Source organism: Penaeus monodon, chromosome 4 (genome assembly GCF_015228065.2).
Source record: "Penaeus monodon isolate SGIC_2016 chromosome 4, NSTDA_Pmon_1, whole genome shotgun sequence".
Lineage (NCBI taxonomy): Eukaryota > Metazoa > Arthropoda > Malacostraca > Decapoda > Penaeidae > Penaeus > Penaeus monodon.
In genome coordinates, this window is record NC_051389.1 from 38,740,677 (window position 1) to 38,768,176 (window position 27,500).

At 34.6% G+C, this 27,500-nt stretch overlaps 3 protein-coding genes across 5 annotated transcripts in view; 1 reads left to right on the forward strand and 2 right to left on the reverse strand.

The window, feature by feature from the left end:
* Window positions 1-11,753, reverse strand: part of LOC119572195 (phosphatidylinositol-glycan biosynthesis class W protein-like) — a 13,547-nt gene extending 1,794 nt beyond the window's left edge. Inside the window, exons 1-8 of the mRNA XM_037919167.1 lie at window positions 11,252-11,753; window positions 3,980-4,134; window positions 2,803-2,971; window positions 2,442-2,533; window positions 2,148-2,252; window positions 1,816-1,954; window positions 1,298-1,536; window positions 846-978 (exon numbers count right to left, since the gene is read on the reverse strand). Coding sequence (XP_037775095.1) covers window positions 846-978; window positions 1,298-1,536; window positions 1,816-1,954; window positions 2,148-2,252; window positions 2,442-2,533; window positions 2,803-2,971; window positions 3,980-4,128 — 1,026 coding nt within the window. The 5' untranslated portion in view covers window positions 4,129-4,134; window positions 11,252-11,753. The remainder of the gene's footprint in view (window positions 1-845; window positions 979-1,297; window positions 1,537-1,815; window positions 1,955-2,147; window positions 2,253-2,441; window positions 2,534-2,802; window positions 2,972-3,979; window positions 4,135-11,251) is intronic.
* On the forward strand, window positions 11,607-18,371 carry LOC119572194 (cysteine desulfurase, mitochondrial-like). 2 transcript variants are annotated; one of them, XM_037919165.1, is made up of 9 exons: window positions 11,607-11,794; window positions 14,231-14,433; window positions 14,596-14,733; window positions 15,201-15,385; window positions 15,679-15,795; window positions 16,613-16,723; window positions 17,205-17,416; window positions 17,531-17,753; window positions 18,172-18,371. In XM_037919165.1, the coding sequence occupies exons 1-9, from the start codon at window positions 11,698-11,700 to the stop codon at window positions 18,233-18,235; spliced, it is 1,350 nt and encodes a 449-aa protein (XP_037775093.1). In that variant the 5' UTR covers window positions 11,607-11,697; the 3' UTR covers window positions 18,236-18,371. The 2 variants fall into 2 exon arrangements, with proteins under 2 accessions (XP_037775093.1, XP_037775094.1); XM_037919166.1 differs by having other exon boundaries at window positions 11,614-11,794; window positions 14,243-14,433.
* Window positions 18,372-22,240: 3,869 nt separating this feature from the next.
* The window catches only part of LOC119572196 (ubiquitin thioesterase zranb1-B-like), a 26,066-nt gene continuing 20,806 nt past the window's right edge, over window positions 22,241-27,500 (reverse strand). The window contains exons 10-11 of one of the 2 annotated variants that reach the window (XM_037919168.1): window positions 27,200-27,348; window positions 22,241-26,793 (exon numbers count right to left, since the gene is read on the reverse strand). In XM_037919168.1, the coding sequence (XP_037775096.1) occupies window positions 26,715-26,793; window positions 27,200-27,348 (228 nt within the window). In that variant the 3' untranslated portion in view covers window positions 22,241-26,714. Of the gene's footprint in view, window positions 26,794-27,170; window positions 27,349-27,500 lie in introns of both variants that reach the window. The other variant, XM_037919169.1, reaches the window with a different exon arrangement.

Here is a 27,500-nt window from a genome sequence, read left to right on the forward strand (position 1 = left end):
AATTTATCTGAGGGCTGGGTGACAGGAATATGCCATCATGGAAAATTTTGATTGATGGCCCGAGTGATGGGAATATGCTGTCATGAAAATTTTGGCTGACATTGGGGTGACAAGAATGAACTGCCATGAGTGCAAAAAGTTCTTGACAGGTGATTAGACTCAGTGAGAATTTAGGATGAGGTTCTTAGATTATTTCCTCTGGAAAATGAGAGCGGAATGTATCATCTGTAAGCCTTGACTGGAGGAGCACAGATACTTTTTCCATGCTCTGGAACCTATTCCTTCCAGCTGTAACCAGCAGCACAGGGTGTATTACAAAAAAAAAGACCAAATCACAATAATACAATAAAATTACACAAAACAGCAAAATGTTACTTATTGTTATTATTATTGCTCTGAGTTACAGATTATTAGAGAGATGATATTGAGTCTGTGCAAGGAAAACAGTCTATTATTTTTTTAATACAGCAAATCCAATGACAAATATAAGCCTTGGAAAACAGAAAGAAAGCAAAAAATGCTTATGCAGTAAAAAAGATAACACTGCAAGGAGGCAAAAAATCTTGACACCATACATGTGTGGGCCCGGGAGTCACCACTCAAGTAAGCCTAATGCTCAGATTTTGGGCCATGTGCATGTAGTGAGGCATCTGGATCCAAAGGGTTGATTCTCAATAGAAAAATGATGGTATTCTAAAGAACTGCTAATAATTCTGGTTCTCAATGTTATTGCAATGTTCAAGGAACTTTACATGATATCTATCAATTAAAATGGATGTAACATTAAAAGTAACATTAAAAAGCTCAGTGTAAATACAACTTTTCTTCAAGAAGTTCATACTCACAACAAAAGTAACGAAGGTAGGATTGCCAAGTCTACGAGATGGCAAGTCCACGCAATGGCCCAAGGCAGCCAAGGAGATGCTGAAAATAGCAGTAATCACAAGGAAGGCTGTAGTGAGCTTCTTCCCCTCATTTCTGTAAAGAAAGGAACAAAATAGATATGCTGATATCTAAAGCAGTGTTTTTTTTTTCTTTAATAACTATTTTGATCTAAAGCCTTATGATAATTGATTGCTATTTATTACAATAATTTTTTTCATCATATAATATTAATGTGAGAGTTTATCCCTAATCTGATGGTCTATCTTTATTCCATTTACATACTTTGAATATTTGAAAACACATAAATTAATTCCTTATCAAAGCAATAGTTATCATTTGTTTACTGATAATCAATGAAAATAATCAGATCCATAAATGAAGTATACTAACTATACAATACAGAGCAATTTACCTTCTCTTGAATATATAGTTCCCCATTGCAGCGCCAAAGAGATAAACAGCCATATAACCTGGCATTGATACAATCCATTCTCTGTTTGCAGTGAGAAGATTATCTCTTGGAGCATTACTTAGTGTCCATGAACCAAGATTGCCAGCAGTTAATAAAAGGTGATGGCACATACACAGCAAAATTGCTAGTATAGTACCTGAAGACCAGGTCAGGCGATATACCCACCACGAACAAGTAGCCTAGAATGAATAAGGAAATATAGTGGCTGCTTTTTACAGATTGCAGTATATGGTAATAGATGCAAAAAATTTTAAAAAGTCTTATATTAATCAGAAGCAAAACACTTACAGACATAATGACTGACAATGGTGTAACAATTTTCATGAACAACATATGGAGAATATACATTTTATATTTTAGACAGTTCATAATATGTAAATTTTAATATGATACACCCACCAATAGGTTTATCCATTAAGACAGTCACACAAAAATACAAGATTGTTAGATTTTCATACCTTAATAAATGCCAGTGTGAAGAAAAAATTGCCATGTACTCCATACTCTGTTACATGATGCTGATAATCTGACGTATGAACAAACATGACCCTCAAAAGACCCAAGATGGCAAGGGCAACAGCATCAACCATCACAGACCTGAATAAAGTGGAACTACTGTTTGTATAACAATTTAGATAAAGTGATTCTGCAATTCTGATAACAGTGTAAATGATAAAACATTTCAAAGTGGAGGAGGAGGAGGAGTAAGGGGAACTGATGAAGAGAATCCTTATGGCATCTCAACATAAAGAGGTGAGAAACAGGGGTTTTGAAAGTGCAAGGAACTTACTTGTAGCACCTTCTCTTCCGACCTTCAACAAAACCATTCACAACAACAAATCCTCCAGCTCCCACGTCCATTACGCTATATCCATATTCCTCCGTTTTGGCAAATCTGACAAATACATTAAAAAATACTTGCAATGATAACATCATCATAAGAAAGATAATAGTTGGCATGGGTTATCTGCATGTATCTTCAAACAAACTATCAATATAAATACACAATGTCTAAAAAAATATATATATTTCAAAATCGTATAACAAAGTACAAATTAACAGATAGGAAATACAATTTCTTTACCTCCTTGGAAAACTGTGAAAATCCACACCCAAGATAGCAACAGCTGTATTTACATTCAATACAGCTCTCATTGCAGTCAAACATGCCAAGTGCTGCAAGAAAGGTAACATAAAATTAAATAAGGACTGCAATCAGAAAGATATAAAGATCTTGCTGATCACATTACTTTGGTTACATATGGTTGTAAATATATATCAGTGCTTGAAATAATCTGATTTATGACAAACTGCAACATAGTCTACTAATATTTTTCATATATCTGAGAAATAGATAGTTGCTTACTTAAATAAAAAGTAAAAGAAACAATCAAACTCAAATATTAAATGAATTCTCTTACGTACATCTGAGAAAATGTACACACCTTTGAGTTGCTGAGAAAGGAATCCTGTAGTGGATGAGACGTACATATAAGGACTAAACCAGCGAGCAATATCTGTACTGCACTCACTTCCAGGGTGTAGTTTGCCAATACTGTAAATCCAAGTGTAGGTGGAACAACCAGTAAAAAACTATCTATAAAAAACCAAAGCCTGTAATGGGAAAAGACAAAAAAAATGTGAACACAAGTCAGAGAAGCAGAGATTCTATATAAAATATCTATGGTGATATAATAGTATTACCTATTAATCTTACAAACTAGAAATGTAAGACATCAATATCTTTTAATATGAATTAGTATCAAATGAGGCAAAGAAATGCAGAAGACAGCTACATGATGAAATAAATTACTTTGTTGAATACCTGAACATATTCAGAGCTCTATTGCATCATCTCTGAATATTCTTGCTTGCCAAAAGCATCAACCTGCCATAAATGCATTTATCTATTTGTGATATGTCATATTCTTAATAACCTTAACAGTCTCGCATCCTTTCATATTCAAAGCTTGCCATATTGACTGCAAGATAGAGGAAGTGGCTTGCAATTTAGTAATATGTCTCTCTAAACAATAAACAACTTGATGATAATTATGGTAAAAATAGTATTAATGATGATGATGATGATGATGATGATGATGATGATGATGATGATGATGATTGACGATGACGACGACGACGACGACGACGACGACGACGACGACGACGACGACGACGACGACGACGACGACGACGACGACGACGATGATGGATGATGATGATGATGATGATGATGATGATGATGATGATAATTATAATGATAATAATGATAATAATGATAATAATAATGATAATAATGATAATAATAATAATGATAATGATAATAATAACTATTATTATCATCATCATCATTATAATAATAACAATAATAATAATAATAATAACAACAACAATAACAAATATTACAATGACAATTACCATTATAATTATCATTATTAAAATAATAATTATAATAATAACAATAATAATAACAATAATAATAATAATAATAATAATAATAATAATAATAATTTATTGATACTGACAATGATGGTGATGACGTTGATGACGATAAAGAATATGATGATTCCAATGATGGAAGATGCCATACTATTATGAAATGATTCCTTTTCCATTACTTACCATCCCATACGTCCCTTCACTAAACAAGCAGCAAGGAGAGATGCAGGTATTACAGGATATATTGCCAATATAACATCAATAGCTGTTGAACCAGTGTGTCCCGTCACAAAAGCCTCATGGGCTTCTCGCGCTGATTTGGTGTCATTCATGATCGTCTGTTGAAAGAAATAATCAAGTGAGTAGGACTATACTTTAATTATATCAGTGTCAGTTCTGGTTTAACTGGGTCTTTTCTTACCCAATGACTCATTGGCATTGATCTAGCTGGGAATCTTCTGTTCATTTATAGTGTATGATAGATGACCGGGTATAAGGGCAAGGTTCAGCGAAAGCCTGGTTAGAAAAAATGGAGTATTGGCTAGCACCTTCATTTGAACTGTCATAGAGCAAACATCTATCCTGGTAATTGTAAACTGAAGTGAAGTGTATAGAGAACACATGGATGATAAACTCACCCCTGAACCAGGAGAGAGTCCTGGTAAATATAAACAAATTGGACTATAAAACCCTAAATGACAGAAGATGCAAAAACATTGAAAGCAGTGGTGAAACAAACCCACCTTCCCAGCAACACCAGAACAAAACAGCCAGAAAGAACTTCACACAATTCCAACCAGTAATGAATAACAACACTGAACCCAACATTCAAGTAAGATCAAGCCAGAATGTAATACTTATACATCTATCAGGAGTGTCATTAAATTCAAATTTTAACAACCCAATTCAGTTAACAAATGCAATAAATAATTCAGAATTTCACAAATATATCACAGAAAATTTCTTAAAAGTATTAGGTATTGGGAAGGCAATGAGATTTGAAATTGATGATGTTAGGAAGACAAGACCCCTAACAGAGATAAGAAAACTTGGACAATGGGAAATTAATTGTAAACAACCAGGATTAAGTATAAACATAGATTGTACATATATACCCAGTTGAAACAGACCTAGATATAAGAACAATCAGAGAAAAGAATAGAAGATTAGGTCAGAATTCTTGCATTCAAAAAATAATAAGTATAAACAAAAGTAATCAAGATAAAAAACAAAACAGAAAAATGGATTCCAACAAGGTCTCTAAGAATTGCATTCAAAGAACCACTGCCAGAAAGGGTGGCTATTGGCCATACCTCATATCAAGTCAAACAGCATACCTTCCCAATACACTGTTGCCTCAGATACGGCCATGGGACTCTTATTTGCAAAAACAAAAAAGATGGAGTAGATGGAGTAGTTTTAACCATAGTTTCAAAGATTGTAATAATAACCCATATTGCTGCTTTTGTGACAATCATATACCAAACAGTAACAGTAGTACAGATGATTAAGCACAACAAATAAATAAATATAATTTTAAACCAAACAATCCAGATAACAAAAAATAACTGAAACCTTTTACAGAACAAGCTAAAAATAATACAAATAAAGATGCAAACACAAAACCAAAAGAACACACTAGAATAACTAAAGAAACCCCTACTCCACAGGTTAACATAAACCTTGAAAATACAACCCAATGCCAAAATACACCACAAAGCTATGCACCAAGCTATGCCACAAACACAAAACATCACACCAGGACAGAAAACACCCCCAAGGTAGAGAATCCAAAACATATTGAAGTTAAAAGTCACACCAGATGCAAATACACAAACAAACCAAAAACAAATAACAAAACCACAAAACAAAACCATACAAATCTAGAATAGTCACCAATAACATGGACATTACCTACACCCATTAGCCACGCTCATCACCCATACCCATTACTCACTCCCAGACAAAGAATATGATGATTCCAGTGATGGAAGATGCCATACTGTTATGAAATTATTCCTTTTCCATTACTTACCATCCCATACGTCCCTTCACTAAACAAGCAGCAAGAAGAGATGAAGGTATTACAGGATATAAAGCCAATATAACATCAACAGCTGTCGAACCAGTGTGTCCTGTCACAAATACCCATCACCTGTACCCAATACCCACACTCAAAAACAAAAGATAAGTGAAAGAAGAGAAGAAGAAAACTTAAACTGGATGATTACCACCAAAAATCTAAAAAAGTCAGTATCATGTTTGATGTGGAATGCAAGATCAGTCCTTAACAAAAGCATAGATCCAAACCACCTATTAAACAAAGAACAACCAGACATACTCGCATTATGCAAAACTTGGATGAAGAACAAAGACCCTTTCTACTTGAAACATTATAAAATAAGATCTGACAGACCAGAACAAATAGGAGGAGGCCTATTTGTATAAAGGATAAAATGCAATACAAACAAATAAATTTAAGAGACAGATTAAGAAATAAAATTGAAGTCATGGGAATAGAGATCAGTCATAAAAATAACTGGATGAATATAATACTGATTTATAATCCATGTAATAACTTAAGTCAAAATGACATAGAATATAATACAGAACAAATAAATGTCCCTAAATTAATAATAGGAGACTTCAATGCACATCACACAAGTTGGAATCCTAACTTGAGCCAAAATCACATAAACAAAACAGGCAAAAGCTTATTTAAAGTAACAACAGACAACAATAGAATGTTATTAACTCCTCCAGGCCAGATCACTAGAATAGACCCCAGAACTGCAAAGGAGTCAACATTAGACCTAATTCTATCTTCTCCGACTCTAAGCCATTTAGAAAATGATACAGGACCAAACATAGGTAGTGACCACTTACTAGTAATAGTAAGGGATAACACCATACAAGATACCCCTCAACTAAAAAAAAAAAAAAAAAGGAAGTTGAATAAAGGATGGATAAAATATCAAAAAGAACTAAACAACATAGATACAAAAATATAATTTCATTAAAGGAACTGAAAGACCTTATAAAAGACAGGAAAAAAATATTTAAAATTTGAAGAATATGACAATAAAATCAAATGCAGAATGCAAAGAAATCATAAAAAAGAAATAAAGCTTATAATAAACAGAAAATCTAATGAAAATCTTGGAGAATATAAAAAAAATTAGCTGAGGCTAGAAAAATTACAGAAAAAGAAAAAAGGGAGTCCTGGGAAAAATTCTGCGGTTCAATATATTTCAAAAGCCCAACAAAAAATATCTGGAATTTCATTAAAAAGCTAACAAGAACGGCTGCACAAAATAATTATCCTCACATTGATAATGACCAACCAGTCCCTGAAATAAAAAAGAAATTAGAAATATTCAAAGAAGAATACCAAAAAATAGCAAACAAAAACTGAATAAACTTTTACCAAACTGAAAAATAATGTTAACAGATGATGAGAAGGAAGAACTTCTAAACAACCCGAGTAATTTAGATATAAATGATAGGATCACAAAAAAGAATTAATTGTAGCTATAACAAATACAAAAAAACAACAAGGCATATGGACCTGATGAAATTCAATACAAATTTTACAAAAATTCCCCTCCTGTAATTTTAGAAATAATAATAAAACAAATAAATCCTTCCTGGACCAAAGGAGAATACCCACAAGATTCTAAAAATGCAAAAACCAGGAAAAAAAAACAACAGAATCAAAATCATACACTCATAAGTCGTATAAATTATCTTGAAAAATATTTGAAAACATAGTAATAAAAAAATTAAACTGGTGGCTAGAAACAAATAATAAACTAAACATAGACATAACAGGATTTAGACCAAATTATACAACAATGGATGCATTAAAAACGAAACAACATAACAAATAGACCATGCATAGACCTAGAAAAAGCATTTGATACAGTAAATCATGATGCACTACTAATAAAAATGGCTAACTTGCAAATAAAAGGAATTTTATCAAAATGTATACATAATTTTCTAAAAGAACATTTCAAATAAAAATAGGAAACCAAAACTCAGACAAAGGAACAATATCAAGTGGCGTCCCACAAGGATCCCCTTTAAGCCCAACACTCTCTAACATCATGAAAAATTATCTAAAACTGGCAGAACTAAAAAAAAATAATATATCCAGATGATATAACAATAATAACCACAAGTAAACACCTAAACAAAGCCAAAAATAATACTGAAAGAGGTTTAAAACAAGTAAAAGAATGGGCAGACACCTGGAATCTAAGTAAATTTAACAAAAAGTAAGCTGTTATATTTCACAAACAAAAGAGGAGTACAGCTACCAAAGATCAAAATAGATAGATCTAGAATTTACTGACAGTCAAGATATCCTGGGATTAAGATTTGATTCACCAAAACTAAAATGGACAAAACACATAGAAAACATCATGGTAAAATCTATTAACAGAATAAATATATTGAAAAATATCCTCCTATAACTGGGGAGCAAAAAGAGACTCCTTAATAAAATTTTATATCTATGTAAAACCAAAAATAGAATATGGTCTGGCCATAAAAAAAAAAACGGAATTATTTATTTTTAAAGATATAAAACACAGCTTTGAGAATATCAACAGGATGCTTTAAATCAACTCCATTAACATCACTACAAGCCCTAACCAACAAAACTTCGATAACTGACAGAACAAATGAATCAGCTTGTATGCAGCTAGTAAAATTAATGGAAAAAAACAAAAAATGCCAGTAAAAGAACTAATAATAAAAAACATCAGAGAATACAACTACAATAAAGATAAAAATTCCTGGACTCATAAAGTCATTGAAACTTGCAAAAAGCTAAAAATCAATATAAATATAAATGAAGCTCAAAATATAACTCCAGTACCACCATGGTATGATCTTTCCTATAAACTAGTAACAAAGTTCATGGACAACTTGCCATAAGACCTATCTCATGAAATAATTTAAATGTGATTCCAAAAGCGAATGAACACAAAATATGAAAGCCATCATAAGATATTCACAGATGGATCGAAAATAAAAGAACCTCAATCAATGTTAGCAGCAATCTATATATCAAATCTATAAAACAAACTCAAAACAGTTTAGAAATTACCAAAAAATACTCAAATCATAGAAGCAGAATTATATGCAATAAAACAAGGAATGAACTATGTAAAACTTAACAAACTAACAAATACAGTAATCTTTACAGATTCACTCTCGGTAGTCTTAACATTAACACATCACAAACCCAAAAACTACAAACAAATTACATATGAAACACAAAATCTAATTTACATTTTAGCAAAACAAAACAAAAACAATGCAATACAATGGATCCCAGCGCATAAAAGTATAACTGGAAATGAAATTGTAGATCTTGAGCAAAGAAAGCTCATGAATTAGAAAATTCCGTAATCATTAACCAAGATATTAACAGCATAATAAAAGACCTAAAAGAAAAAATTAAAAGACAGTCGGAAGAACTGTTACAAAATACCTTGATCACAAAAGCCTATTACCTCAAAGAAAACACCCCACAACCATAGTCTAGATCAGAAAACAGAAAATTAGATGTATGTCTCGCAAGAATACTAACTAAACATACAAGACTGAAAAAACACCTTCACAGACTAAATTTAGAGACCGACCCAAATTGCAGATGGTGCCAACATCCAGAAGAAACAACTGAGCACTTTACATTGCAATGCCCAAGATTCCATTTTAAAAGAACCAAATTATTGGAGGCATTAAAAAAGATCAAAATAACTAATCCAAATATCCCTCTACTTATAATAGGTGAAAATCAACCTCCTGCTAAGAAGTGCTACATACTAAGACACATGAAAATCTTCCTACAAAGAACAAGAATAATAAATATCATATAAACCATGGATTAAAACCTTCAAACAACAGAGGGAAGATTCCAAGAAACAAGATCCAGGGAACATAGACATAGAAGTCTAAACCCCCATAAAAGAAGAAAGAGGAAGAAAAAGCAGGTAGAGCTGCAAAAAAATCTCATGAGAAATAAAAGATCCCATAACCATGACTCAAAATTCAACAAGTATAATAAGAAGAATAAAAAAGAAAAAATCAAGAAAATTGAATAACCAATGTAAATAAAATATTGAACACAAAAGATTATTATAATAAAGATATCAAGCCACAATGGGCAAGATCACAAAACAGAAAAATAGATGTGAGCTTTACAAGAATAATAACAAAACACATGAGACTTAAAAAACACTTGTACAAATTAAAAATAGAAACAGATCCAGCATGCCGATGATATAACAATCCAGAAGAAACACCAGAATATTTGATCTTACAATGCATACAGAATTACTTTAATACAATCACTAAAAAGATAAAAATGCAAAACCCTGACCTGAATTTATTAACCGCAGGTGCAGATCAACCAACCATAAAGAAGCATTACATTCTGAGACACACTAAATCTCCCTACAAAGAACAAGAATAACAGATATAACCTGAAAACAACACATAACCACAGAGGAAAATCAAGGAGTACAGACTGCTGTAAAACCCTTTAAGAAGAAAGAGGAAGACGGGGTATTGGTTACGTTTCAACCAGCCTTCACTTACAATGCAAGTAAAATAATGTGAAGGCAATGGTCAGCTACCTGTTAAATAGTCTTAACTAAAGAAAAGCTATATCTGTATGGGATATTTTATTAAAAATATTGCTTTGCTTCTATGCTGCCTATAGCTAGCTTATGTGCGCTGGCCATTCCTCCTAGTTTTAGATTAGATATATCATAATCCATAATCTATAATAGATATGGTATAGTTTCAGTTTCCCACAGCCCTTTGCACAAGGTAAAATTAACCTGTAATGGACAGAATGACCAAAAATAAGACTTATCATCCATGGTACCACCTTCACAAGCTGATAATAAGAAAGTTGCGCAACAGTTAATATTTTGATATAGATTTACAGGAAAATATAATAAACACTACCATAATCCAGGAGAAAAACTACTCACTAATACATGAAAAAATCTGAACAGGCAAATAAATAAGGAAGAAAATAGGTGGCCAGAAATGCCAAACGGCGAGCAAGGCCAAGGCGAAGGGAGGTTCCAGGGCCTCCCACAGGGAAAGGCAGGCCGGGGTTAGGAAGGGTTTGAGTCACGCAGCCATGAAATCCCCAGGAAAGGCAGAACTTTTACAGCCTATCTCTGATTCTGGCAAATTACAGCATTGATAATTGAGGAACAACTGGAAGATTCGATGGCTGTGTGAAACTGAAATATTACCGAAGATATTAGCCTAATATTTATAAGGGTATTTGCATACGTTATACTAGATGGAATTAATAATAATTCTGAATATTTCCCTCGTCATCCAGAGAACATTGCCAATGGACTTAAGATAAGTGGGTCCCTTTTAAAAAAACTACTTAGGCGCCTTCTTATCATTTCTTACCACGCCCGATTCCTGTCAGTCAGTCTTAGAACATGTATATCTGTTACAGATCTTTTTTCTTCTTTAATTGGGTCCTAGAGAGTGGTTACGGCAGCTCCCTCATCGTACGCGACTATCTCCCTGACCAAACTGCAACTCAACATGAAAATTGCTGCATCATCAGGCATTCTTCCAAGCAAATATTAAAGACCGAATGGTATTTTCTTCTTTCTTCTTTTTATAGGGTTTTAGACTACATTCAAAAGGGGAATGTTTCCGCCCGGCGCCGTGCGGATCCGGATCCGGCTGCAGCCTACACGAACGCGGGGTCGGGCGCCTGGCGGATCCGCGAACGGCGCGCCACGTAAACAGCAGACGCCGCCCGCAGACGCCCGCAGACGCCGCCCGCAAGCCGCCCGCAGCCCCCACACCGCCCTCCGCGCAGCCCCCGCCCGCGCGAGCCACCCATGATGCTGGCCCACTCGGCGCTGGCCAGCTCGGTCCGCTCAGGCCTGAGGAATGCCTTTAAGGGAAGGACTGCAGGCTTGTACGCAAGATTCCTGGGTGAGGAATTACGTTTCCAGAATATTGCATAATCACGATTTTATGTCCTATAGTGGATAATCATGTGCAAGCTGTGCATCAGACTGTTAATATATGTATATATATATATTTTTTTTGTGTGTGTGTGTTTGTAACAGGGGTTTGTGGGAGTTTAATGATACTTATATTCCTAGTTAGCAATTTACATAACAGATCGCGATGACCATTTTGGTATTCATTGATTCCTCTCACCCTCTAATACACCCATATGTAGGAATTATGCCGTGGAACACTCCCAAACTCCGACATTCTTGCCCTAGTAGCAGGGGTGGGCTTGAAAGGTACCAGGGTAATTGCAAGGTGAAATAAGAATTATACACAGAATCTAATGCAGTGTGCTGTGCCCCTGGGACCTCCCCAGTGGGAGCTGCCGCCCCCAACCTTCATCATGGCAAACAAAGAATCCTTCATGTATTCACAGCAGTATAGAGCATCAGACAGATTTGGCATCATGTGCTCCCACGTGAATACATGGAGGATTCTTGATTTTCCTGCAAGAGGGTTGGGGTTGGCAGGGGGTTGGGGCTATGCATCCTGTGACCCCCCAGGAGGGGGTTCACAGGATGCACAGCCTCCTGCATTAGACAGTATAGTGACTGATTCTGTGTATATTATTCATATTTTACTCTGCAATTGCCTGGTACCATTCATGTCCTTCTCTGCTATCAGGGTTAAGATTGACGCTAATGTGGGTGGTCTCTGCAGTATAATTTCAATATTTTAGATAGTAGAGAATGAGAGGAACCCACTGATACCAAAATCATCTTGATTGGTTATGAGGAGGTAATCTGAAAAACTACCCCAAAATATGTATTCTTAACCCAATCACCCTGGATTTATGTTCTGTCCCTTGTAGGTTTTTGTGAATTTTGTTACATACAGATGGCTCCACATGTGCTCAGCCTCCAAGGAGTCTATCAGTAGGCCCTACTGACTGATCTTGATTTCCCCATTCCTTGAATTGGCGGGAAAATGCGTTTTTTCCTTTTAATACAATTGATATCAATACTGTTATTATTGTTATTGATGTTATGATTATTAAATTATTATTAAAATCTTGTTAACATTTAAGACAATGAAATAATGCAAAAGATCCTTTCCAAAAGTCAAGGAAAAGGGTAAACAGGTGAGAAAGGTAGGACTAATAAGTGACCCCTTGATGACTAACACTTGTAGAGCCATCTATGTGTGAATACAATAAATAAACCTGTGTTACAGTGGGCATGGCATGTATTCTTGCCAAACGTGCCGATTGGGTTAATAGAATATTTCTCTAAAAGTATCATGAACATGGCTGTGACCTGCGGTTGTTAATCATAACAATATAGACATTATAGCATACATTATTTATGTGGACCAATTCACTTGATCACTTGAACTAAAACGTCTTGAAGTCTTTATCAACTGAAGTATGTAAAATAGATTTTGTTTCACATGCAAACTTGCATATTTAGATCTTTATTTTCATTAATACTAAAAGTCGCATCTGTTGGTGAATTAACCCATTCAGTCTGGGATGATGGCCTATCACATTATGGCTAGACCGTCTCTCATGCTTGTGGGATAATCTCTTATCATATATACATAATAAAGCCAGCTCTAAGTTATGTGCACTCTATAGCTGTTTGCTTGTTTAGCCTTAGTTAGGAGTACTGAGGAGAAATAGTCCCTCAAATCTAGGCTTAGATCATCTATATTAGCTTTCCTACCAAAATAGTCCTTTATTCTGAGAGCACAAAGAGCATTAAAGGATGATGCCTCTAATTTTTTTCTGAAGCATCAACCTCTACACATATCTCAACACATGGTCTGGTATGGTGCTAGGAGCTTCTGTCCTGAGTGGGTTAAATATAACCAAACAGTTATTATTTTGAAGATCAGTTGTGGGCAACTTCTGTAAGTGTGTTATTCAAAATTAGTCTAATTTTTAGTGCTAAATATTTTCCCATGCCTTCCAACTAAATAGCTGGAACATACTGTGGCCTGATATTCATATTTTTCTGATATTTAAATTTGAACCATGATATAGATACACTTTGATTTAGCATACTGAAAACTTCTGGGAAAACTTAAAAAGACATAAGAAATGATTAACTGTTTGGTGAATGATTAAGTACTTGAATGGGAAAAAACACTTCCTTACCTACACCTCCCCTTCCCCAGCCGTCCAGGCAGTATGTGGCCCTCTCCAGTTGCTCAGATAGCAGTATAAAATAATAGGAGATTTATTTAGTTATTTATAAGATCTGCCTCTGGTTTCAAATGCCCAAAATATGCCACTTTTGGCATGCATATCATGGGTTGCCCACCCATTTCTTATATCTTTAAATTTTCTTTCTAGATATCTTGCTTCATTTTAGAAATGAAATCATTTATGAGATATATTTATTACTACAGGTTCTTCTTCAGTTCGAAATGTGGCAGTGGAGCAAGAATCAGAATTGCGTCCCTTGTACTTAGATGCCCAGGCAACCACACCATTAGACCCACGTGTACTAGATGCTATGCTACCTTATCTTACACACCAATATGGAAATCCTCACTCTCGCACTCATGCCTATGGTTGGGACAGTGAGAAAGCAATGGAAAAAGCTAGACAGGTAAGGTAGAGTATTTCTTACATACCTGATTTCTGATAATATTGTCATGCCACAAAGATAACAGGTTTAAAATCTTCAAAGCCTAATAAACTGTGATGTTTATATTTGTTGTACAGGTAAAAATGTTTGTTTACTTATGTATATATATATTTTTTTTGACAGCAAGTTGCTGAACTCATTGGAGCAGACAAGAAAGAGATTATATTTACATCAGGGGCCACAGAGAGCAATAACATTAGTGTCAAAGGTGTTGCCAGATTTTACAGGTCTAAGAAACGCCATGTGATCACTACTCAAACTGTAAGTTTATATCTAAGGTGTGTAGCTTTTAATAAAATTATGGGTGCATGGATGCATGAGTATGTGTGTCTCTGTTTGACCCAGAAATAGAGAGATATCAGAAATACATGCTATATCCACTGTGATTTTAGTTTACCAATTTTGCTTACACATAGATGGCTCAAAAAAAGCTTTACCTGTTTACCTTATCCTTGATTTTTTTTAAGAATTCTATTTTATTTTATTTTTTCCTCATTTGGTATTGATAATATAATTTTAATAATCCCAGTGTCAATAATAGTTATAGTACAGGAATAGCATTAACAAATAATGAGAAAATTCAAGAAATAGGGATATCTACTTACTGACTGCTTTATGACTAAGCCCAAAACAAAACTGGAGTGGATATTGCAATTACTTGACACCATTGGCTTAAGATTTCAAAGTCTGTCCAATCTCCTTGTGAAGCAGAAAGTGTACTCCAACAGGAACATAAATGCGTCTTAGACTCCTGCCGTGCTCTTGAAAACGAAGGCTGGGATATAACCTATCTTCCAGTACAATCGACAGGTCTGATTTCTCTTGAAGAATTAGAAGCATCCATTAGACCTGATACTGCTCTGGTGTCTGTTATGATGGTTAACAATGAAATTGGGGTTGTTCAGCCTGTCAAGTAAGTAAAGCGGATATTTTGAGATGTTATAGCATGAATTTATTTTTCAAATTGGAATAACTCTGGGCTGCAGTAAATGAATCCTCAACAAATGAAAAATATTATATTTGATATGCTATTTCCATTACACAATGTTATGAAATCGTAGAGGAAGCACACTGATTTTATTATATATGAACATACATACACTTGTATTGTCAAAGATATAGAAAATAAAATTATGTTGTGTTGAGGTTATTTGTAAATTTGGCTTGAATATTCAATATTAATAAAAATAAATTTACCTGTTTCAGAGAGATTGGTGCATTGTGCCGCTCTCGCAAGATATTTTTCCATACAGATGCTGCTCAGGCTGTGGGTAAGATACCCATCAATGTGAATGAACAGAATATTGACCTAATGTCTATTAGGTAAGACATGTTGAGAAGTGTAGTGTTAGACTTCATGTCCTTTTTACTTCTTTTTCCCTCGTTTGCTCCCTTTTAAAACCTTTGAAAGATCTTTTCAGCCATTTTTCTTTCACCCTTACCTCCTCCCATTCAGAGTTCTCTGTGATATAGTAACACACTTTGTATTTACCCTTCTGTTTTGATATAACTTTCATCTAGATGGTTATATATATATATATATGTATATATAGTATATATACAATATACATTTAATATATACATAGTATATATATGTAATATATATATATATATGTAATATATACATATGTAATATATACATATGTAATGATATAATAGTAATAATAATATGTAAATATATACATATGTATATATATATATTACATATGTATTATACATATATATATACATATGTATATTAATATAATATTATATATACTATATATAATATGTAATCTTTGATATACATATGATATATATATGTATATATTATATCATATGTATATATATACATATTATAGTATATTTGATATATATATATTTATGTATATATACATATGTATAAATAGTATACATATGTTTATTATATATGTAATATATATATATATACATATATATATATATATATTTATATATATATATATATATATATATATATATATATATATATATATATATATATATATATATATGTATATAAATATATATATATGTATGTATATATTGTTTTTTGAGATTTCACTGATATGAATTATAAAATTGACAAAGAATATTTGCACCAGTATACTGATTTTAATATTCACATGTACTTCCTCTTCAGTGGCCACAAAATTTATGGGCCGAAGGGCATTGGTTGTCTGTACGTCCGCCGACGCCCAAGGGTACGTGTAGAGGCTTTGATGAGTGGCGGTGGGCAAGAACGTGGCATGAGGTAATTGTTCCTTTTGTCTTCTTACTATTCCTTATTATAGTGTTTTTTTTTTTTTTTGAGTAATGGAATTTACCTCTTCTCTCTGTTGACCTCATGGAACTAGAAGTTGTTATAATTTTGTCTGGAATCTTAATTTCAAATTTACACCCCTCATTTTAATACTTTACTGCTTCAATTCTCATCGCCTCCTCATACCATCTATTAAATAATTTGTGATGGGGTAAACTTTTTAACAATGCTCAGCATTAGCACATGTTGCTTCAAGCCTGGGTTTATGACCAGGCCATCCTGACCAACAGGACCCAGGTTCATGATATGATTAGATGTGTCACAGTTTTGATCATGACATGATAGGACTTTACCTTGTGGCAGTAGACCAATTGTATTTTTTTTTTCTCTCTCTCTCTTTTTTTAGGAAATTAGTTTTTCTAACATGAATCAATGACAGAGAATTCACCTTTTATTTCCACTGTATCCCCAGATCTGGAACTGTGCCAACCCCTCTTGTCGTTGGCTTAGGTGAAGCATGTGAAATTGCAAAGAAAGAGATGGAGTATGATTCCCAGTATATAAAAAAGCTGTCAGACACACTGGTCCACTCCATTATGTCAAGAGTACCCAATGTCATCAGGAATGGTGATACAGAACACACATACCCTGGCTGTGTAAATCTCTCCTTTGCTTTTGTAGAAGGTGAGAAAAGCATTTGAAAGAATGGCAGTAGCAGGTGTTCTGTGCTAAGGATTTTGCAGTATTGCTTCCTGTTTGTAGAATTCTGTTAATGTGTTGCTGTTTCATCTACTCTAGGTGAAAGTTTGCTAATGGCGCTGAAGGATGTAGCACTCTCCTCAGGATCAGCTTGCACTAGTGCCTCTCTGGAGCCTTCATATGTTTTAAGGGCCATTGGAACAGAGGAGGACCTGGCACACTCATCCATTCGGTTTGGCATTGGACGATTTACCACAGAGAAAGAAGTTCAGTACACGGCTGATAAGTGTGTGGAACATGTGAAAAGACTAAGAGAAATGAGGTGAGCAGTGTGATATGTCAAGATATTTATATTGTCTTTTGATATGTGCACTTGGCTTCTTTGTCTTAAAGGTGTTTTGAGATCTGAATTTTTTAAGTGAATGGGATTTCTTCTGGCAAAAGATAAATGCTTTTAGTAGCTTATTTAGTATAGTTGTGGATAACTCACAAGTAATGGGCTTTCTCTTCTTAAATTGCATTTAAAAGGTATTTCTCTCATATAGCAAACAGTGATAAGTTTTATAGGTTTTAGGTAGTGTGATTGGAAAGTTTTGATATATAATAATAGCTATGACATATATATTGTAAAATTGTTAGAGGAAGAGTGGTTAGAAGGCAAATTGTTATTATGTTGTAGAGAATATATTGAAACCTATTCATATGAATATTAATTTATATTTTTTTTTGCATCTTTACAGTCCTCTGTGGGAAATGGTCCAAGAAGGCATTGATCTGAAGAGTATCCAGTGGTCACAGCATTAACACATATAACAAAAGCATTTCCTTGTAGCCAGTTTTACTATATTTGTTTATTGTTTTGAGATTAAAATTAAATTGTAAATTGTATGCGTGTGTGTGTGTGCATGTGTCTGTGTGTGCTCGCATTTGCACAGAAATGCGCGCGCGCGCGCACGCACGCGCGCGCGCGCACACACACACACACACACACACACACACACACACACACACACACACACACACACACACACCACACACACACACACACACACACACACACACACACACACACACACACACACACACACACACACACACACACACACACACACACACACATATTCTCTCTCTCTCTCTGACACTTGCACATGCACACACACTAACACTTGTGTATGCACATGCACACATTGTGCATGCTCACATAACATGTAATTACTGTATTTAGATATTGTGTTTATATATTTTACCAAGACATTAAAAAATCAACAAATGTATTTCAGCATAAGTTCATTTGGGAGGATCACACAGGACTGTATTCACTATAGTATACATACTATATATAATATCTTTACCATTAATTGTTTTACTGTTTATTGATTCAACATTAACCCATTGGATCCGAATGCTTCACTGCCATCGCGTGGCCCAAAATCAGGCATTAGGCTTATGTGAGAGGCTACTCTGTCGGGTGTGCAGTTTGTAGGCCAGGCACAAGTGAACACACATGTGCGGTGATAAGACTCCATGCCTCCCCTTTGCAATGTTATTTTCTCTTTTTCATGCCTCTTCTTTACAATGTTATTTCTCATTGTCAGCAGAAACATTTAAATTTTTTTGTCATTTTCCAATGTCTGTATTTGCCCATTGATTTCTTTCCAGATGGTAATAGACTATTTTCCTTGTACAGACTCTATATCATTAGTCCATAACTCAGTACAATAATAGTAACAAGAAGTAATATGATTTTTGTAATATTTAATTTTCTGTAATACAACCTACACTGCTGGTCATGGTGGGCAGGGATAGGAGCCTGAGCATAGAAACAGTATCCTCTATGGAGCTGGTGCTCTTCCAGTCATGGCTCACGGACATTCCACACTCGTTTATTGATGGGAATAATGCAAGAGCCTCTTCCTAAGCATCAAATAATTCTAATCACCCTCTGTGAGCTTTGTGCATTCGAGGCGAGTCTTTCCTGTGACCCTGTCCTTCATCCAAAATGCTCACAATGGCAAGTTTATGTCAACCTGATCCACAGCCAAATTTTCCCATGACAGCATGTTCACGTCACCCGCCCTTCAAGCCAAATCTTTTTGTGACATGATGGGTGCATCACCTGGATCATAAGGGTTAATGTAGACAGCTAAATTTTTATTGTGAATTTTCTGTGTTGGCAGCAACCTTGCCGTGTTTTGCTTTACAAAGGAAAAAAAGAAAGAAAAAAATTTAGTTAGTATTTGGTTCCACAGTGTTACTCATTCTGCGATAAAAAAAGTTATGTATTAATATGTTTGATCTTCTAATACTATTTATTAAGTATTATAGACACTGTATATAACATCTTTGGTCTGTTGTAATTCAGAAACCTACACCTTTTCTCTTCTTTTGTATATTCTTTTATAAACGTGTGAGTACTTAAGTTCAGTCTTTTCTATATGCCCGCAAACTTAGTTGTTCAAAATTTTAAAAATGATAATTCACTTTTTTCAGTGAATTATACTGCAGCAGGACGGTGTATTGACATGTATTTTCATTAAAGTTTTGAAAATATCTAGATGTCCTTACACTTTAAAGATCAACTATTTTATGTTCATAGAAAATTATCTAAGAAAAAAATAGTGACAAGAACCAGAATGATATATGAATTGATGGAAATGTATGTTGGAAATAAATTATCAAGAGTTTTTGGCCTGGAAAAAGTGAGGATGATAGTAGTTCTTCATTTAAATTCTTTTCAGAGTTATAAAATTCATAACGGTTGAAGTATGAATATGAACAGGAAAATGATGTCAGAATGTAGTTGCTATCATATGTTGTAGCTTGTTTAGTATGTAAACAACTTTACATTCATGTGCCAAGGACTTGGTTTTCAGGTACACCTTGATCCTTAGTTCTCACCCTAATCTGTGTCTTGTTCCTAAACCTTATAATTAAACATTGGTATCAACCCTGACCTGGATCACATTTTTAAATGGGGAAAAGAAGGTAAAATATAGTGCTGCCATGGCAGACTTTTTGTTAACATTCTAAACCAATACTGACATCACTAGAACACACCAAACTGCCATGAGGACCACAAACAACTACCTCTGCAGCTAAAAAATTATGAGGCCTTTTCAAGTATCATAAACAGATTTCCACAGAGAGGTTAATGTATGGTATATTGCTTTCTCAAAAGACTTGGCTCTTCTAATGTTGCAAGAAATGGCTTAACACATCATCATTTAACCCATTTGCATGTTGCCTACTTCTCTTTCTTAGGCATACAATACCTACCACACAACTTCATCATACAGATACTGTAGAAATCCTTAACCCATTGCCGACGGGTGGCATGTACGCACATGCCATGGCATGGCGGGACCATCTGCCGGGGGCACGTACGCACATGCCATAGAGTATGCATGGACATGCCATGAGTTTTTTTTTTTGTTACAATCACGGCAAAAGATTATTTTTTTGGCAGTGAAAGTGTGATTAAGTCAGTTTTAACACTTTCTCATTTTTACCATGCAACAAACAAAAAAAATGCAACAAACCGACAATTTCAACTCCATGATGCCGCACACTGCTTATTTTATTCGGACTATAGACCGAATAATGATCAACTATGGAGGCTATATAACAATAAAAATACCCTTCAGTCTTGATTTATCAGGAAGTTTGGCAAGTAGAGACTGTAAAAAATAATGAAAATTGAAAATACAACATATCTTCGTAGTATTACGAAGAAACGGCATGGGATGCTGGTATTTGGCATGAGTGGTCGCGCATGCTAGGGCGATGATATAAGCCCCCGGCAGCGAGGCCCCGGCCTCTATGAATGCTACCCGTCAATTATGGGTACCCAAGTACCCAAACACTTCACTGATTCCTCTTTAAATTTAAAATCAGGAACTCTCTCTCCTGGAGTCTTGTCTTGCCTAGATCTTATAAAATCTATTTTTTCTGGAGGAATGTCCGTCATTACATAGTAGGGCAGAGGGAGAAAAAGCCCTTCTATCCTTCAGTACTTTTTCATCAAGTAATTTTTATTTTACTTCCTCTCATGTAAGTGTTTTGAACTAGGTAAAAATAATTCAATTACTACAAATTTAATTGCAAATCCAGAAAGGTATTGACCATTTCTCTTAAAACAAAGAGAAACACAAAGTAGAGCCTTGTTACCTTAAATTATATTGCTTGGCATGCATCTACTTCCAATTTAACCTTCCCTCATATGATGATGACTGACCCATCTGCTTGTTCTAACCAGTTACTTTAGAATAAGTGAAAGACCTTGTTTTAATCCTAGGCTAATGATGGTCATTGCAGCTATCACCCCTTTTATATTGAATAGTCTATAAAACATTGGCTTAATGCGTGTTAACATATTGATCTTAATTTTCTATTAATAAAACCTGTGCATTTCTTTCTTTAATACACTGTTGATAAGTGCTGATAAGTCCTCTCACATCATGGCGAATATTACCAGATGCAGTGACAATTTAATGTCGTGAGTCCCATGTCCTGATTGCCAGGATCAGATCTTGCACACCTGAGTACGAGCAACTAGGCATCAGTCCTCACCAAACTTTACCAACAATTTTGTCCATGAATGGACTAATATGCACTTCATTAAAGTTCTTTGGGGGGAGAGCAAGGGAAAAAATACTGTTGAGGGACAATGAGCATGGAGAGAGTGAGAGGAAAAAGGCCAGGAAAGAAATAATGATAATAATCCTCTTTTTAATATTCCTTAAATCTTAAGGACCACATTCCCATAATCATAATATGATTTTAAAAAATCAGGATAAAAGAAACACACCTGTGCTTTCAGCAATCTGTATAATTGTCTCTAATCTCGTTATATATACATAACAATAATCTCTGATAAACAATCCACTGGAGTTGCACTACTATGGGTTAGCTTTCTAGAAGTTTGTGATAACAACATATAAGACTGAACATAGATTTAATTTCTAAGAGCCGGGTATTAATTCTGAAATATGGACACAATAAATTTCAAGGAAGTCTTGCAAGTAAAATAGCTAGTTACTGGAAACTTTCTATGCTTTAATTTCCCAGTCAATATTTGAACTCTTACCTGTTGAGAAAGTTTACAAACATCTAGCTATTACGCATTAACAGGGTAAAACTACTTCCTTAAAAAAAATCTGCACAGGCAGCTTCACATCATGCATGAAATAAAATCTAAACACTTCTCTGACAAAACTACAAAATTTAGCTTTACAGTTCTGACAGCTAAAATATGAGTGATGAAATCAAGCAATACGAGCCTACAGGAGGTATAGAAGGCTCAATTTTGTGTGTTCTATATATATATATAAAAAAAAGAAGCCATACCGTATCCTCTACAAAAGTGGATCGCATTTAATGATCTCATCACATTATGTTCTTGGTTTGTACTGTCACCATGGAGAAGCTGAGAATGATGATGAGATATGAAAGGTGTGCTACCTAGCAAATACAACCCTTAAATAGAAGCAGCTCCTGCGAATAACAGACAGCAGGCTAAACCTCTCTTAGCTTTTGTGTCAAGCTCAGTGAAATATATCATTAATGGGACAGAAAACTACAGAAAAGATTAGAAGAGTTTAATAGTTGACTTCTCTATGATAAAATGATTGACATAAAATGGGCTTACTAACATGACTAAATTCTTTAAAGCAATAATCACAAATGTAAAGAAATAATACTAAACTATACATATGTACACATATGGGATATAAGAATTATTGCTATGTCAAACTGAATAATACAGAAAAGATGCATTTGTAAGATTCTGATGCAACTAACTGGACGGAAAGGAACAACGGAAATTGGGGCGGGAATCCATAAACAATTATGTAGAATGCGCCTTTGACAACAAATGATCAAATATTATACCAAAAAAATAATTTCCCTGGAAAGAGGATAATTGAGAAGAAAATGAGAGCCTTGCATTTGTTATTTGTGCTCAAAGATAGGACACATAAATGCATCATTCCAACTTGTTTTTGTTTTTTTCATCTATAACAAACCACTGAATGCAAGGATATAATAAAAGCAAATACTGATTAATATTCACAACCAAATAAATAGGGAGGAAGAACTCTCATATTGATTGGTTTCAATTAAATGGCTCATGTGCAGAAATATGATTAGTCAGACTGAGGAAGGATTAGTGTGGCCTCGAGTGCTATGACGGGGTAAAAACTCAGCTTAGAGCAAGTTCAACGCAACTAACCCCTCAAACCAAATTCCTCAACTACGATGAGTTTGATTCACTTACTGACATTTTTGAATGCATTAATTAAATAATAAACAAACAAAAGCAGTGTTTAAGAAAACATAATGAAAATATGAAATGTAAATATGATTACAAATTACAATAACTAAAATATTGAGAAAATTTATAATTAATAAAAATCATAATGATATGAGAAAATATAGCAGAAAAATGGTAATAATAACAGTAATAAATAACCAAACCATTTCTATACTAATTGCATCTCAGGGATTCCTTCCAACCTATCTTACTGCAAGTCTCCTTTAGGTGGAGCAGCACTAGGTGACTGTCCATCTGGACCTTCACCACCTACGTTAGGTGATTCCCCTTGCCTAGACCCGTAAAAGGTGACTGTCCCTGCCTAAACCTCCCCTAGATGACTGTCCTTGCCTGGACCTCCACTAGGTGACTCCTTGCCTAACTCTCCCCTAGGTGACCATCGTTTACTTTTTACTTGATGACTGTCCCTGACTACCCCACCTTAAAAGAAGCAACAGTGCTTATGCCTGTGTAGATGAATCTGAGAGATCTATACTTGGAATCTCCTACATCAAGCTTTTGGCTGGACGCTGTCACCTTAGTATATGCAACTTGGTGTCAGCAGTATCACACCTCATGAGGTGAGAGAGAGAGAGAGAAAAAAATTAATGATGATGTAAGAAATGGAACATATCAATAACAATAACACATAATACCAATATGCACAAAGTCAGTATACAGTTCATGTCAGTTTCTGTTTTTGGCATTAACGTATTTCAACCATCAGGTTGGGTAGCAACTAACATTCTTTTAGTCGTTCATTTGTATCATTTGGTTACTATGAATACCCAAAGTTAGGATGAAAGCCCATGACAAAAGCCACATGTTGACACCATACTGGTCTTAAGTGCCTTGCCGTGAAAGAAATAATGCCTTGCTACTTAGCTCCTCATTGAGAATATTAACACCACAGTTTACTTGAAATGGGGAGATTCTCACATTTGGTTTCTCTTACATACTCTCTTGAATTCTACAATTGCCACAACTAACAAGATATCTGTAGTTGAATTCTTTTAATATAATGAAAAAAAATATTTATATAATAATATATATATAAGAAAAAAAAAATGCAACTTTGGCACTTGATGTGGTTTACAAGACAATGCATATCATGAACTGTTGCCTGCATACCACCTACTGCAAGCTCTTCTGCCTACACTCAGCACTTTTGGAGACTGCTGAATAGAATGTATTACCTTTGCAACTGGGGATGTGACTGATTCATTTTTCTCAACAAGAAATCTTGGAAACAATAATATGGAACACAGGAAATGTATGACTTACTTTCTTGGATTTTTTTCTTCTTTTTGACGAAAGTAAACGCATCAAACTGTGGACGCAATCATTATGACATGGAGATAAAGTCATCATGGTGTAACAGTTTACAGCCAAACTAAGGGAGAGGGGTAGAAGATTCATTGTAGAGCACATGATGGCATGGCTTTGCAGCATCAGCAAAATAATATTAGTTACACTTGCATTAAATAGCTACAATTCCCAGGTCAAGATGCACACTGTATAATTTGCAAAAGATAACATTGCCTGCACAAACATGAGAAATATATGTAAAAAATTATAAACACTCATTTTTTCCCCCCTCCTTAGCATGAAAGCAAATTTCAAGTTAGTTTTAAGCATTCAAAGGCCAATCATTGGCAAAAAAGAAAAAAAAAAGACTACAGTTCCTATCACTGTATAAAAATGGATTATCATTATCAACATTTCTTTCATGTTTACTTCTTTACAATGGAAAAGTCTTGTCTTAAGTCCTAGCAAAAGCCATCAACCTTCTATCATCCTGCTTGAGAAGTCACTCCCTGTGGAGCTTTCAGGATAAACAGCAGACCAATGAATGACATTGCTTATATATATAAAGTAAAAAATAAAAGTGACTTTATTGACTATGAATAGCTCATCTCAAAATATATGACAACATCAATACTGTTCTTTCTTCACTGGAAGTGAAATTTATGTAGCAAATTTCTGTTAAAAAATCACTTTTCAATGCCAAGATTTTACATATTACGTGACCCCATGTAGTGGCAAGAAGTCAATATACAGGTATATATCACACATTAAACCAAGATACATTACCTTGAAGTCCTTATGCTTTCAGAAACTACTCATAATCTCCATATTATGCATAGGGGCACTGTGTTATTTATGAAACAAAACACAAACTCGTTTCAACTACGACAGCAAATTGATGTAGTCTAGTATGAATCAATACTTATTTACTTCTCTACTTTTTCAGTAAAGTCACTAAGGCCTTGGGTGTAAATTGTATACTTTTCTGAAGTCATATAATTAGATTTTGCAAATCATCCTACTGTCTTCAGTATTCAACAATCTTTTTCAGTTAAACCCCTTCTGTTTTTTGGTGATTCCGTGCTCCAGGAGTCTTTACTTTGTTATCAGATGAAAAGAAAGAATAGATAGAGTATAGATATGGTATAATTGTAAAGTAACACATTTGATGTGAGAACCAAGATAATTTTATATAATTTTAAAAATTCACTTTGGCTATATTATGCATCATCAGAGGAAACCAAGTTTGAAAGAGAAAATAAAAATAAAATATATATATCAATTCACATTTTCAGATATACCACATGCTTTGTAGGTAATATTATCACAGCTTGTAATATTTAACAACCCATCACAATTTGCTTTTACTAAACATATCAAATAAAGCATGAGAAGTCAACTGGAGTACAGCCTCACCTTTTCTTGCTGCCTAACATTAGAAGATTCTATTATGGTAGAGAGAGAGGCAGATTTGTGTTACTTCCTCTGGACGAAACAATTTAAATCTTGAGACTACTTTTGTTAGATAAATAATCATTTTCACTTTATTTGCTGAGATATTGAAACTTTTTCTTCTTGACAATGTTCAACAAAAAAACTCCAGTCACTTTGAAGTGTTCTCTTTGGAATATACTGGTTATTGAGAGATCCTTTATGAGTTCCAGATCATTCTTCCTCTGAGTCCCCGTCACTGGAGTATCCTTGGCTTGTTATGGGGCGGTGATAGGGGGCACATTCCATTTGTCTGCCAATGAAACAAAGAAGAAAAATCTAGTTAGTTACTGACCCTTTTCTTCTCAAACTATAAAGAGGAGTTTCCTCTGTCTCACTTTACTATCTCCCTTGAACTAGGACTATACAAACTGCAATAACTTCTAATCAGTAAGCTGAGATTGCTTACTATGTAAAAATAAAAGGGCCACAGTGTCCAATTACACTGTGAAAACAGTACTGCCTATTTTTCAAGGAATCAGAGTGTGAGAAAGCAAAAAATATTTCTCAGTAAACTAATTCTCACATGAGCTGAGAACAGATCCAAAACATGTTTATGAAAGCCACTTAAAAGTCAAGAAGCAGCTCAAACAAAACTCAAAGAGTTCCTATCATCTCCGAAGAACTTACTGTGGTAGTTCCCCTGAGACAAGACTTACGCAAGCCTTCTGTAATGGTTGAGCCATTCCTCCGTCATCTGGGCCACCGTCAGGGGCTTCTTGGTGAGATGCTGCTGTGCCACCAGTACGCCTCCTTCACTGACACACACCTCCAGCCACTGTCTTAGTAATGTTTCCTCACAGCCAACCTAGGAATGGATTAAGCTGACAACTTAGTAAAAGAATGCTTCAGCACAAACTTAAGTCTTCTGCTTAGTAATCCTGATATAGCATAAACTGAACTTCAATTTTAGATCTTACCCTTTCTTGTCCACCTGAAATATTCTGGCTTTCTGGTATT

Bases quoted from the DNA above. Each gene is read 5' to 3' on its own strand.
- LOC119572194 (XM_037919165.1), top strand. From the start codon at position 11,698: ATGATGCTGGCCCACTCGGCGCTGGCCAGCTCGGTCCGCTCAGGCCTG. The intron at 16,724-17,204 runs GTAATTGTTCCT...CTGTATCCCCAG, and splicing joins GGGCAAGAACGTGGCATGAG to ATCTGGAACTGTGCCAACCC. The intron at 17,754-18,171 runs GTGAGCAGTGTG...GCATCTTTACAG, and splicing joins AAAAGACTAAGAGAAATGAG to TCCTCTGTGGGAAATGGTCC.